The sequence below is a fragment of the Lacerta agilis genome, chromosome 15 (genome assembly GCF_009819535.1).
Source record: "Lacerta agilis isolate rLacAgi1 chromosome 15, rLacAgi1.pri, whole genome shotgun sequence".
NCBI lineage: Eukaryota > Metazoa > Chordata > Lepidosauria > Squamata > Lacertidae > Lacerta > Lacerta agilis.
In genome coordinates, this window is record NC_046326.1 from 15135509 (window position 1) to 15147626 (window position 12118).

Sequence of the window (12118 nt, forward strand, 5' to 3'; positions counted from 1 at the left end):
GGATTGTAACTTTTCATGAATTGGTTGCTTTGATGAATAAACTAAAAATCCTACTTAAATCCACTAAAAAGGCATCCTGATTCGGCAACAAAGAGGCCAGTTATTTTTAATCTAGGTGCTTTGCAGAACTGCTGATAAAAATGAAAGCTACAGGTGGTTGGTGCCTTCTTAGAAGGGACATCCTGCCTCCCCCTCCCTCTCCCCTCTTTCTCAAGCTGGAGGGGAGGGGCTCTTTTATGATGCCACTCCCTGCACTATAAACACGGGCCACCTGAAGCCAAACAAAACACGCTTCCCCATTATTGTTTTAGTATCGTGCACGTATATTTAGAGCTTGATTACACTTGATTAGTCAGTATCAAGTTTATTGCTTATAGCCAAAGGCTGCTGCAATGTGTGCAGTGTCATTCGGTAAAATATATACAAATTTGGTACAAAACTTAGAACATTTACCGGTACATTATCAAAACATGACCTAATCAGCATGAAGCTATGGAAACATTTTAATATACTTGATTAGTCAGCTAAAAGTTATTTAACTTGGGGGGCAGCCGTAATTATAATCAGGCATGAAATTCGCAGCGACGTCCTTCCTTGTAAATTTTCGGAAGCGCAGACAGGGCAATAAAATCCAGCAAAGGGCCCATAGGCGCGCACACACAATACGTAAACCCATTTCTGCATCTTACTCCACAAACCCATTTTTAAAATATATATTTTTCTAGTTGACTTTTCTGAACAGATCTAAACATCTGTTCCTGTTTAGCAGATGCCTTTCTGTGATCCATGGAACATTTCTATTAGCAGGGTCTTCCATGTCTGGACCACATTTCCCACTAACGGGGAATTCAAGTTTTGTATGAGAGCTATGACATTCCCATGTTTTATAAGCTAAGTGTACTATATTAAGCCAGACCATTGCATCCGTTGACTGTACTGTCTACACAGACTGAAGCGGCTCTCCAGCTTTCTAGGCAGGGTCCATTCCCAGCCCGTACCTGGAGACGTCGCTGGAAATGGAACCTGGTTCCTTCTGCATGCAATGCAGCTGCTCTGCCCTGAGGACGAGGACCCTCCCTTACTTCTGGAGTTAAAGACGTGTACACCTTGTGCATTTAACAGAAACTTCCCAGAAGGCATTGAGCAGTTCCACCCAAAATATTTAGAAAACCACCTCCTGCACTTTTATTCTGTGGCTCTGTCTTGTTCTTTCGGGTGTTGCATAATTACCACCTGTGTAAGATATTACAGGGGTTATTTCTCTTTAAAATGTGCACATGGGGGGGGGGGAATGCTGCTGGGGCTCTCCTGAAAGACATGTTCCCTCCCCGTTTTTCTTCAGGCGACAATATCCCTGCAACCGTTTTCTTTATTGCCTGTGTGATTTTCAGACTCCCAGCAGTAACCTCCTTCCTCTGACTTGCTTTCTTCTTCTTCCCTTCTGGGGAAGCTTGAGGGTGGGGGCTTCTCATACTGGCAATGAGGCACAAGAGCACTTAGTGGGGTAGGAAGCAGAAGAAGGCCTCTCTGCAGCCTCTCCGTTGACTCCGTTCTGAGAATAAATTGCCCAAACAGCCTGAGGGTTCCTTTAGAGCAGGGGTGGCCAACTCCCAAGAGACTGTGATCTACTTACAGAGTTAAAAACTGGTGGTGATCTACCCCCTTTTGGGGGGGGGGTTCAGGTCAAAGTTGTTGAGCTTTTTTGGGGAGGAGTAAAGCCCTGTTTTTTAGGCATTCAGGACAAAGTTGTTGTTGAGCTTTTTTTAGGGAGAAGGAAAGCCCTGTTTTTTTTGGGGGGGGGTACAGGGCAAAAAACTGAGCTTTTTTAAGGGGAGCCAAAGTTGTTGAGCTTCTTTGGGGGAGCCAGTGATCTACCACAGACGCCCAGTGATCTACCGGTAGGATCACGATCTACCTGTTGGACATGCCTGCTTTAGAGGCTGGGACGGCTGTGCGTGTTCTCTTTCCTTCCTCCCCCCCCCCGCCCTCCCTCCGCAACCTGAGCTGACATTTTCAGGGTTCTCCTGTAGTTCGGCTGCCATGGACAGACCCCGCCGCCTTCCTCTCGTGCCCCCCTCTCTTTCCCTGCGTCCTGCTCTTCTTGCAGCTCCCTCACCGCTGTTCCCATCCTCGCAGGAGATGCTTCCTTTCTCTGAGCTGGGGGAGGCGGCTGAATCTGCCAGCCCCTTCTGTGCAGCTAGTGCTTCCTCCGCCCAGCTCTACCCAGGGAGGACAGAGGTAATGCTTCGTGGCTGCCTGCCTGCCTGCCTGCCTCTGAGCTGCTACCCTGCTTGTTGCATGCGCTGCAACATCTCCTCCCTGCCTGGCTTGGCTGTTCCCATCCGCGGCTGGACTTTGCGGCGTGCTTTAGATCTGTGGGCATGTGTTTCAGCCCAGACTTGACTCTAGAATACATCACTTCTTCCCTCCGACCTCCATGTTTGAGCACATGCACACAAACGCTCCTGCCTGCTGACTTTCCCTGCTCTTCGCCAGTGTGATGTCTGCTCCCCACGGGCCCCAAGAACACGGCTCTGCATTGAGCAGTGGGCACCAGTGTTTCTGGGTTTGGCAGAGGCACTCACAATATGGCCTCACTTGGGCAAGGGGCAACAGCTCAGAGCAGGACGCTCTACTCTGGGTAGCTCTTGCAGGTAGATGCCACCTGGCACGGCTGTGAGGAACAGGCCACGGGCAGGTTAGGCCCTTCCCAGGTTGCCATGCTTGTGTGTGTGTGTGTGTGTGTGTGTGTGTGACATTGCTCTCTTGGCTCAGTGCCCCAATCCCTCTCTGATTCTCCTCCTCCTCCTCTCTGCCTGGCTGCTTCTAGGAGTACGTGAGACTTTCTGACGTTTTCCCATTTTGCGGCTGTGGGCCAGATGCTAGCGCCGCACCTGCCGTCCCCTCACCTGCGCCCCCACTGTCCTATGAGGTACCTGCCTTTCCAGTCCCATTGCTGGGGCTGGTGCAACAGTACATACAGCCAAGGGACAGGTCTAGGGACAGGTGGGAAAGGGGGTACATCCATATTCCATGCTACCTCCCAACAAGAAGGAGGCTACTCTAGCCCAGCCCTCTCTTTGTGGGGGGCCCTAGCATAGCCTCCTCCACAAAAAGGCTGCTGCGGGGGAGGCTGGTGTTCTCCCCACACACCTCCCCCTCAGCCTTCCCCCCCCCCACATTCTCCGCCAGCTTTGTGCACTCCCAGACTGATTGCAGCCTGCCTCTCACACTTTGCCTTTTCCTTCCCGCCCAGTACGTGACAACTGACCAGCTGGCAGTGATTCTGGGCAGCGTCAGGTCGGCTGTAGGGCTTGCCCACTCCCCCAGCCCCCCCGCGCCAGACTCCGCTGCTTCTGCCCTGCCAGCGGCACTGCTCTGCTCCTCCAGCTGCCCCCAGGTTTGTGCTTCTGTGGCAACCCCCACCCCCTTGCTACCTTCTGCCTCCCTCCATCGCTTCCTTTGGGGTAGGCAGGCTGCCCTGCACACCGCGGCAAGGCACTGGGGCAGGGGTGGAGGAGCAGGGGGCCTTGAGTTATAGCTGTGTGTGTGTGTGTCTGTTGGGGGCAGTGGGAGAGAGAGAGAGGATTCTTTTGGCCTTAAGGTGTATTTATTTAGAATACTTAAATCCTGCTACTCAGTGAGTTCTCCTTTAGAACAATAAGGTGCAGGAGAGCCAGAGCCACACATCTCTGCAGGGTGGGCAGGGGCTGGTGCCTAGCATCTGTCTGGCCTGCGTGCTGCTGCCCGTGCGAGTCTTTCACGCTGTCTCCTTCCTCTCTTTCTCTTACCCTCCTTCGCCACCACCCTCTGCCCCTCACCCTCAGAGAGAGCCGTGGTGGGCAGAGAGCACAGTGCGGCTGCCACTTTCCGCCCAGGAGCTCCCAGCTGGCTTTGAGGCTGAAGCAGACCCCCCTGCTGCTTGTCTCTCCTCCTCCTCCTCCCCTCCTCCTCCTCCTCTGCCTGCTAAAGCTCACTCGTCTCCAGACCCGCGACAGGTAACGAACAGTCCCCGGATGAGGTGCTGCTGTGCCCCTTGGAGCCCCCCCCCACGTCCTACATGGGCACAAGCCATGCCCTCTTTGCCAAACCTCTTTCCCTCCTGCAGGTCTATCGCTCCAAGATGGATGGTGGCTCCAGCAGCTTGGCTTGGCCCAAAGGAGGCAGCTCCTCCTCGCAGCTCAACGTGGCCACTCTGGGACGCAGCCCTTCACCCAAGGTACAGTGGGGCAGCGGATGAGGTGCGGAGGGGGGAGCCTCTCCATTTTCCTGTAACCCCTTACTCAGGCTCTTCTCCCTCTTGCATCCCCTGAGGTCCCTCATTCCACTTGCACCCCAAGCTGAGCCTAGTGAGTATCTCCAGAAAACCCTCCTGACTCTCATCCTCCCTCCCCCCGCCCCCAAGATCTGGCCAATGTGACTTATGGAGCTGAGGAACTGATATCAGTGGAGCACAGCACCCCGTCTTCAGTCAGTGAGCATATGTCAGGGACTGGGCAGACGAGGAGTGATGGAAACCACCTCCCCAGCCCGACCCTTCCAGAGAAGAGGGAGACAGTTCAGAATTACAACAGGGGTTTGAAGGAGATCACAGTTCATAGGCAGATGGAAGGGGGAAGCTGGGAAATAATGGGAGAGGAGGAGGAGAAAGAAGAAGAGGCACCACCAGGGGAGAGACAGCTGGCAGACTCAGTGTATTTAGAAAGTATTCCAGACACCACCCCTCTCCCAGAACCCGGTGGGCATTGAAAGTAGGAGAGCACAGAGCTCAGAGGCAGAAGGCACAGCTCAGCCACCGTGGGGATGACGCATAATGGGAGAGACAGAGGGGGCGGGGCTTCACTCGGAGCAACACCATTACATGAAGAAGCCACATTTCTAATCCTCTCTCTGTGAATATTGAATAAAAAGCATTGGTAAGAACTTCTTTGTCTTATCCATTCCTGGCAACCTACCCGTGTGGGGGTTGGATCCTCTGAATCCTGACAGCATAGCACCCTGCTCTGGGGGCAGGTGGGACTGAGAGGTCTGGCTTCCAAACTGCTTCTCTCCCGCAGAGCTCCCTGTCCCCACAAAACGGCACCGGCAGCCTCCCTCGGAATCTGGCCAGCACCCTGCAGGATATCGAGAGCAAGCGCCAACTGGCCCTTCAGCAAAAGGGTGGGTGCTGGGGAGCGGGAGAGAGTGGTTTGGGGTGGGGTGGGGGACAGGAGAATGTCCACAGCCCAGCCAGCTCCATTGCTCGCTGGTCTGATGTTGGGGGGGGGGAGGTTAGTGGTTTTGGCATCTCTGCCCTGGATTGGGGTGTGTGGGTCTCTTCCTGGCGTAGGAATGCCTTCAGGGACTGTCGGGAGGGCGCTGAGCTGCTGCCCACGGCGCTCAGCCTGCTTTTGTCCTGGGCATCTCCGCAGGCCAACAGGTGATTGAGGAGCAGCGGAGGCGCTTGGCCGACCTGAAGCAGAAAGCGGCGGCTGAGGCTCAGTCCCAGTGGGAGGCCCTGCATGGGCAGCCCCTTCCCCCTTCTCCGTACTCCCCCCTCATCCACCACTCCATCCTCCATCACCACCCACCGGGGGGCCTGGGCCTGCGCGCCAACGACGACGGGGAGCGTGCCTACGACACCCTCAGCCTGGAGAGCTCCGACAGCCTCGACACCAACCTGTCCACGAGCGGCAATTCCGCCTGCTCCCCGGACAACGTCTCCAGGTACAGCGGGACAACAGCCGCCGTCCCTGAGGCCCGGGAGAGCAGCTCAGACCCTGCCCTGCTTAGGGAAGGAGGAGGACACTGCCATCTCTGGCTCTACCCTCTCTTCCTCTCTCTCTCTTGTGGATTGAGTGGCAACCCTGGGCTTGGCTGCCTTCTCTGCCCCTACTACTCCCCTCTCCCCATTCCCCTCCCCTCCCAAATGTCTCTATCAGCTTCTCCTGGGCGGAAGGCAGAGCTCCCTGCAGGGAGGCAGAAAGAGAGCTGCCCTCTGGCCCTCCCCGCAAGCAGTGAGTATGCCCTCCGAACACCATCCATCCATTTCCTCCCATTTCTCGCATGGCTCTTGAGCGTTGCCTCTGCCCAGTCTGGGTGTTGCCCCGTAGCAGAGAAGCCCACTGGCATTGCTCGTCGCTGACAGCCTGGCTTTGCCTTGCAGCGCCAGCGGGGCAGATGCAGGGAAGATCGAGGAGATGGAGAAGATGCTGAAGGAGGCCCACGCGGAGAAGTCGCGCATGATGGAATCGCGGGTGAGGGGGAAACGGAGGGCTGAGACATCCCACCCACCTCCCCTTATCTCTTGTATTCCCCTACTCTCCCTCCCCTTGGTCGGGCACTGCAGCCCCTTCTGCATTTCACATGGATGTTGGGTCTCCACCAACTAAAGATGTTCCCTCCCCCTTGGCAGGGTTTCTTATCAGCTCTCCTTTCTTGGCATGCAGGCAAGGGATTGTTTACCACTGGCCGATGCCAATCACATGGGCTGATTGGGGAAAATGTTTGTGCCAAGAGTCAAGAAGGGAAGGGAGCCTGTAGCTGGTTGGTAGTGCAGAAGGTCCCACGTTCAATGCTTGATGGCATCTCCAAGTGGGGCTGGGAATGTCCCCTGCCTGAATCCCTGGAGAGCCACTGCTGGTCAGTGTAAGCAGCACTGAGCTTAAATGGACCAGTCATCTCACCTGGCATGTTGTTGTTGTTCAGTCGTTCAGTCGTGTCCGACTCTTCGTGACCCCATGGACCAGAGCACGCCAGGCACGCCTATCCTTCACTGCCTCTCGCAGTTTGGCCAAACTCATGTTAGTAGCTTCGAGAACACTGTCCAACCATCTCATCCTCTGTCATCCCCTTCTCCTTGTGCCCTCCATCTTTCCCAACATCAGGGTCTTTTCTAGGGAGTCTTCTCTTCTCATGAGGTGGCCAAAGTACTGGAGCCTCAACTTCAGGATCTGTCCTTCTAGTGAGCACTCAGGGCTGATTTCCTTGAGAATGGATAGGTTTGATCTTCTTGCAGTCCATGGGACTCTCAAGAGTCTCCTCCAGCACCATAATTCAAAAGCATCAATTCTTCGGCGATCAGCCTTCTTGATGGTCCAGCTCTCACTTCCGTACATTACTACTGGGAAAACCATAGCTTTAACTATACGGACCTTTGTCGACAAGGTGATGTCTTTGCTTTTTAAGATGCTGTCTAGGTTTGTCATTGCTTTTCTCCCAAGAAGCAGGCAAGTTCCCATTTAGCACCATCCCTTTCTTCTGAACCATGAGTGCTGGAGTCTTACAGCAGACACCTCAAAAAGAAAGTAGGTCACTAGGTAGGGCTAAAGCTTGGTGCTAGAGGATCTGCTTTGCAAGCAAAAGGTCCCCAGTTGCATCCTCGGCATCTCCAGGTACAGCTAGGGAAGATCTCCTGCCTGAATCCCTGGAGAGCCACTGCTGGTCAGTGTAGATGGTACTGAGCTAGATGGTCCAACAGGTCTGACTCTACAATGGATGCAAATGGGCGGGTGGCATCCCAGGGTGGGACAGGGCAAGGTGTGAACATGAGTTGCCCCTTGCAGGAGCAAGAGATGGAGCTGCGGCGCCAGGCCCTGGAGGACGAGCGGCGGAGGCGGGAGCAGCTGGAGCGGCGTCTTCAGGATGAGACGGCACGGCGGCAGAAGCTCATCGAGAAGGAGGTCAAGATGCGAGAAAAGCAGTTTGCCCAGGTATGGGGCAAGGGGTGGAGCACAGCTACTTTCTTCTGGTACCAGTTAGGAGAGGCAAGGCAGGTGGCAGGGAGGCTGCTGCTTCGCTGCCCAGTAAATCATGCCATGTGGCTTCTCCCACTGGACCTTGGGAAACTTCCTGGGGTTGGGGGGGGTCTGAAAGGACAACCAGCAGTTAAGAGGGGAGCCTGGCAGGATTCTTCGTAGCCAGCCCTGCTGAGCCCTCCCCTCCCTCCTTCCCTCCGTGGGCCTGGCCTAGTCTGGGTGCCACCATCTTGAACGAACTGTTGCCACTCCCTGACAGGGAATGAAGTTCATGCATGATCTGACCTACTCGGTCATCAGGCACAAAAGCAAAATATGTGAAGTGGGGGCATTATTGGGCTTCCAACTAAACGGCCTTGGGGATTGCGGCTGGTTGCACTGAATGAACTTGGGGTCCCTCCTGGCTCTCGCATGCAGCTGCTCCTTCAGTGTGACTCCCATGAGCTGGGAGCCCTGGAGGCTGCACTGGGCCCGATGTGGGAACTGCCCTCTGCCCCACACAGGCCCGCCCTCTGACGCGCTACCTGCCTATCCGCAAAGAGGACTTCGACCTGCGTTCGCACATTGAATCATCTGGCCACAGCGTGGACACCTGCAGCCACGTTATCCTCTCCGAGAAGATGTGCAAAGGCTACCTGGTCAAGATGGGGGGTAAAATCAAGTCCTGGAAGAAGCGATGGTTCGTTTTTGACCGCCTGCGGCGCACTCTCTCCTACTATGCAGGTAAACCCTGTTATTTTAAAAAAATTAAGGGGTTTGGTTTTTGTTGCCCAACTCCCCAAGGGACTGAGTCCTCTTAAGTCCCTGATTAATCAGAGATGAATGGATGGAGGCAAGATCCATAGAAAGCAAAGAGGTAGGAGAGATCCAGAACAATGGTACGCAAGCCCCTATAAAGACTTTTGAAATTGCCCACCCTGTAGCCCAAAACCACCCCCCTAAACATCATACATACATCACAGGAGGCAGAGGTCTCTAGCAGAAATTTGAGAGTGTTGCTTCTCTCCTGTCTGCCAGGATAATGCTTCCTTGAATGGAATTTATGGGTAGCCTGGTCATTCCTTTGAGATGGTAAACACTTTAGTTCCTGAAACTCTACACATATTGATAGTTTGCTCACCTTAACAGATACTTGCCAGGCTGTATTTGCAGGGAGGTGTAAGCCCCTACAGACCATTGGAAAGCTTTTCCCATTTCCTTCCTCCTTGCAGAGAAATATTTTAGTTCAATTTGAGAGAATCAAAATGGCTTCAGGGTTGCTCTCCTGTACTATTTCAAGACACGTGGTTCATATACTTATGTATGTGTGTTTGCCTGGTACATTTACTAACATCTATTCTATATTTGAGAGCTTAGAATCCTTTTAACAGCCCTGCCCAGAATTAGCCTCACTCTGCTGACTCCCTCTTCTCTATCCTATGCAGACAAGCATGAGACGAAGCTCAAGGGCCTCATCTACTTCCAGGCCATTGAGGAGGTTTATTACGATCACCTGCGCAGCGCAGCCAAGGTGAGCGAAGCAGGGGATACAGGATCCCTTTCTGGGGGCAGCCATTTCACGCGGGGGCTGGATGGGTAGGCAGGGTGGTGCTGGATTTAACGCAGCCATGCAGCCAAGCCTCCTTCCCTCTTAGATTCTTACTTCCCTTCTCTCTCTGCCCCTTTCTTTCTTTCTTTCTTTCTTTCTTTCTTTCTCTCTCTCTCTCTCTCTTTCTCCTCCAGAAGGGATTCTTCTCTCTCAGCCTGGCCAGTGTAGGTACCATCCTCTTTTATAGGCATGCTTGGTGGCTCCCCCTAAATGCTGCAGTGCCTTGAGCATTTGAACTAACATGGCCTCCCTGTACTGGAGGTTTCAGCTGCATTTTGACCTGAGCTCAGCGCCTGTGTGTGCGGAGCAAGAGACAGGATTTAACAACGTGCCATGACTTAACAACGTGCCATGACTTCTCAGAATAATTATAATTAACAACAACCCTCCTGGCATTGGAAAGTGTGCAGGCTGGACTCTGGCTGCTATTCCCTGGTGAAGAATTCGGGTCCTCTGAACGCAGAATAAATTTGAGGGCAACATTCACTGGGCCCTGCCACCGACTGCAATCGCATCCCAGCTTTCTCTCAGCCATGTTGCACCCTGCAGTCAAATTGGCCTTGGGCGCTTCTGCTACTAACCTGAGCCATGCCTGGTGGCTGCACCCAGCCTTCAAGCCCAACTCCGCCTCCTAAGGTGCCTTTAATTCTCTCCTGTTTTTCTATTCTCTTCCAGCACCTAGCCGACTTTCTCCCTGCCCCCTTCAGTGGAGAGGTTGGTCTCAACGCTCCGTACCGTGCATTGGGGGTTGGGGGGGGCAAGATGGGGTGTGTTTGTGGAAAAGCAGCCTCTGCTTACTCTAGCTAGGTTCAGTGATTTTTGGTCAGGGGGTAGACATGGCATCTCTTCGTTCCACAAGCTGGTTTCTTAACGAGCTCCCTCCAGCTGCCCTGAGTCTCTTTCCAACTTCCTTAGTGCTAACGGGACCAATTTTGGGGAAAAGGGGAGAGAGCTTATAGCTAGGGGCAGCTTGCACAGCCAGGTGAGCCTGTCTCTTCTCTCAACAGAGCCCCAACCCCGCCCTCACCTTCTGCGTCAAGACCCACGACCGCCTCTACTACATGGTGGCCCCATCGGCCGAGGCCATGCGCATTTGGATGGATGTCATCGTGACAGGAGCCGAGGGCTACACGCAGTTCCTGAACTGACAGGGGAGGGCCAGAGGACCCAGTGCCACCGTGAGCCCTGCCTGGCCTGGCTGCCTCTTGCTCTGCGAGGGAGGCAGGAAGAGACACCAACCTCCCTCGCTTGGACTGACAAGGCTTTAAGGTCGCGGCCCTGCCAGGCCTCCATCGCTGCCGCAGCTGCAGGAGGGCAACCTCGTGGGGCCACCTGTGCCAAAGATCTCATGCTACCCCAGAGGGCAGGCCCAGCTCTGCCCCATGCTCAGTTCCTGTAAAAAAAGTGCTCAGGGCCCACGTAGCGGCAGACGTCAGCGGGGGGAGACACAGGTGCCTTCTGGCGCTTAGCCCAGTTTTCTTCCTCCTGAGGACTAGCAGCATGGCCAGTGCCAGCTGCCCTATAAACCGCAGGGGAGGTTGGGCTTCACCTACCACCATGTGCCTTGTTGGGGGAGAGAGTAGCATCCAACACCTGTTCTCCCTGGTTTTGCCTAGTCCAAGGCTCAGGGTAGGGTACTGGGAGCAGGCAGACCTCTTCCCCCCCACACACACCTTCCCCACTGCCAGGCGAAGGTGGGTTCCAGCTCAGCCTGGTCCTCTTCCCATCTTACTCTTGGCCAAAAGAGGTGGATTTCTTTTGCCTCGGTGGTCACTTTTATACCTTGCTTTAAAAAAAACAAAAAACTACAGCAGCTCTCCTTCTGTGCCTCAGGGCTGTTGAGGTTGCTGCTGTTGGTGGGGGGCGGGGGGGGGGGAGAAGGACAATAAAACCTTTTATGTAACTAGAGCCTGAACATTTGCTTCTTTTCCTCCATGTAAAGGGGACCACCAGGAGGTACATAACAGCAGCACCCCCAACTTCACCCACAGTGTGCATCATGTAGTGTTCTTAAAGGGTGGCAGGTTTTCATCTGTCCCCTGGGCAGGGGGGGGGGGGTCCTGTCCTGGAAGCCAAGCTCTCTCCCATCTTGGTTGCCATAGCCATGGCCAGCATAGATTTGGGCATTATTAGAAACAAGTTTGCCTGCGTTTAAACGAATCTGAGCCCTGGAGGGATGCTGGCCAGAATCGCACCGAGGGCAGGCACTAGTTCCACAGAAACCTCTGAGCGACCTTTCTTGGGCGGAGCAAAGGTCTCACAGTGGCATAGGCACAGTCTCAAGCAGGACAGTGGCTGCTACTGCCAGAAGCAATACCAGTAAGGCCATCAAGCCTGACTTTTAGAAGTTACTGATATTCCCATTGTCAACCTCCAGGAATTAAGTCTAACCCATCAGTGCTTGTGGGGCTGAATCAGGAAGAACTTTCTGACAGTAAGCGCTGTTCAAGAGTGAGACGGACACTCTTGCAAGGTGGTGGACTCTCCTTCCTTGGAGGTTTTTAAGCAGAGGTTGGATGGCCATCTGTCATGGATGCTGTAGTTGAAATTCCTGCATCACAGGGGGTTGGACTAGATGATCCTCAGGGTCTCTTACGATACTGTACTATGAATGCCTTAGTTTAACTATGCCGTTCGAAGAAATCCTTCCTTTTGTCTGAATTGAATCTTCCAACAATCCGCTTTGTTGGGTGGCCCCCCAAGTCCCAGTATTACAAGAAAATCTCCCTCTCCCCTTTTTCCATAACCCAACATAAATTTAATACCCCATTCCTGTGCCCCTTAACTCCCCCTA

General features: G+C 53.9%; 1 protein-coding gene across 17 annotated transcripts in view; it reads left to right on the forward strand.

Moving 5' to 3' along the window:
- The window catches only part of PHLDB1 (pleckstrin homology like domain family B member 1), a 43299-nt gene extending 32173 nt beyond the window's left edge, over positions 1–11126 (forward strand). For 6 of the 17 annotated variants that reach the window (XM_033171330.1, XM_033171329.1, XM_033171323.1 and 3 more), the window contains 14 exons: positions 2137–2238; positions 2831–2932; positions 3257–3400; positions 3828–3998; positions 4109–4219; positions 5058–5160; positions 5412–5706; positions 6146–6236; positions 7545–7691; positions 8240–8459; positions 9161–9246; positions 9459–9488; positions 10000–10038; positions 10332–11126. In XM_033171330.1, the coding sequence (XP_033027221.1) occupies positions 2137–2238; positions 2831–2932; positions 3257–3400; positions 3828–3998; positions 4109–4219; positions 5058–5160; positions 5412–5706; positions 6146–6236; positions 7545–7691; positions 8240–8459; positions 9161–9246; positions 9459–9488; positions 10000–10038; positions 10332–10472 (1782 nt within the window). In that variant the 3' untranslated portion in view covers positions 10473–11126. Of the gene's footprint in view, positions 1–2136; positions 2239–2830; positions 2933–3256; positions 3401–3827; positions 3999–4108; positions 4220–5057; positions 5161–5411; positions 5707–6145; positions 6237–7544; positions 7692–8239; positions 8460–9160; positions 9247–9458; positions 9489–9999; positions 10039–10331 lie in introns of those variants that run through there. The other 11 variants (XM_033171335.1, XM_033171337.1, XM_033171336.1 and 8 more) reach the window with 9 other exon arrangements.
- The last annotated feature ends 992 nt before the right edge of the window (positions 11127–12118 follow it).